Here is a 1,482-nt window from a genome sequence, read left to right as displayed (position 1 = left end):
CGGCCCCCGACCTCGCCTCCTCCTCACCTGAGGTCTCGTCGGCCCCGTCGTGGTTGGAGTTGAGCTCCTTTTTACTGACTTTGGCCGCCGGCGCCGACATGGTGCTGCTCCGCGGTGGGGGGGGAGCGGGGAGGGGGGAGAGAAGGGAAGGCGAAGGGGACGGGCAGGCGGCTTCCCCTCACGCCACACGCGCGGGCGCTCGCTCGGTCCGGCCGCCTCCTCCCGGCGCTCGCTCTCCCTCCCCCTGGCTCGCTCTCGCTGCCCTCTCGGCCTGACGACGAGGGAGGGGCTAGAGCAACGCGCCGGGCCCCGGCCGGGCCTCCTGCTTACGAAAGGGAGGCGGCGGCGGCAGCGGTAGCGGGCGGGCAGGCGGCTGGGCACCCTCACTCACGCTCCGCGCTTTAGCTCGCTGCTCGCTCTCCCCAGCCGCCTCCTCCTCCACCTCCTCCTCACGGCGAGGGGCGGGCTGCAGGGCGCAGGCGCGCCAGGCCCCGCGCGCACGCCCCGCCCCCGACCAGAGAGGCTCGCGCCGCCTCTCCATTGGCTGGGTCACCAGGACGAGGGGGCGGAGACGCGGAGAGGAGACACAAGGCCTAGCGAAGAGGCGGGAGGAAGGAACGCCGCGACGTACAGGGCCGGCCCCCCGCGCTGCGCTCCCCTCCCCCCGCTTTCCCCTTCTCCAGCCCGACCCGGGACATTTGCGAGCTACGAGCGCGGCGGCCCAGGGGGCGGGGCTTTGCCCGACTGCGCGCGGGCCCCACAGAGGGCGCGTCACGTGGTGGCGGAGCGGCTTCCCTTCTCCGCGGGGTGGCGCGGGGTACCGGGGAGAGGAGTATTCGCAGCCCCCCAAAAGTGCAGGCCTCGTAGTAACTGTGTTTCACATCCGGGCCTAATGGGAGACGGAAATTCACCCGCCCAGGGATACTACTGAGGCACTGCAGGGCCACCGTTTTTGTGAAGGGAAGAAGGACGCACCTCCATCCTATTTTTCTAATGGGGAAGCCACTCTTCTGACTGAAATTAAGGTCCATTTTGTAAAGCCGGAAGCTGCTTTGCTCACACATAGGACCATTTCTTTGGTTTTAGTCTAAACCCTTTCTAGCAGACTAAGTGAACTAGGATCCGTCACTGTCTCTCGCTTGCTGTTCAATTATAAAATTCCAAACAGGCTAGCAAATGGCAATATTTTGTCAGTGGGAATGTGGATGCCCTCTGAAGACAGGGAGGTGCCTCAATCAACCGCGGACCTTTTGACCTAGCTCAGCGCCTAGCCTAAAGTTTGCAAAAAACCCTATACTGAATGCAAATGCTAGTCTACGTTATAAGCGTGCAAGTTCCACAACTGCCCAATTGGGTAGGCAGTATTTTTACCACGTCAAATGGAGTTACATTCCTGAGCCTTGAAACATTAAGTAGGAACAATGCATTTGTGTTTAAATAATGTTTTCCAGGTAATGCAGATAAACCTGGTTATATCTTCTC

At 61.7% G+C, this 1,482-nt stretch overlaps 1 protein-coding gene across 1 annotated transcript in view; it reads right to left on the bottom strand.

The window, feature by feature from the left end:
• SET (SET nuclear oncogene) overlaps positions 1 to 423 on the bottom strand; it is a 5,939-nt gene extending 5,516 nt beyond the window's left edge. Inside the window, exon 1 of the mRNA XM_006834838.1 lies at positions 28 to 423. Within this exon, the coding sequence (XP_006834901.1) occupies positions 28 to 100 (73 nt within the window). The 5' untranslated portion in view covers positions 101 to 423. The remainder of the gene's footprint in view (positions 1 to 27) is intronic.
• Positions 424 to 1,482: the final 1,059 nt, after the last annotated feature.

Source organism: Chrysochloris asiatica, unplaced genomic scaffold (genome assembly GCF_000296735.1).
Source record: "Chrysochloris asiatica unplaced genomic scaffold, ChrAsi1.0 scaffold00014, whole genome shotgun sequence".
Taxonomy (NCBI): Eukaryota; Metazoa; Chordata; class Mammalia; order Afrosoricida; family Chrysochloridae; genus Chrysochloris; species Chrysochloris asiatica.
Note: the sequence above shows the minus strand (reverse complement) of the source record. Positions and strands in the feature narration are given on the sequence as shown.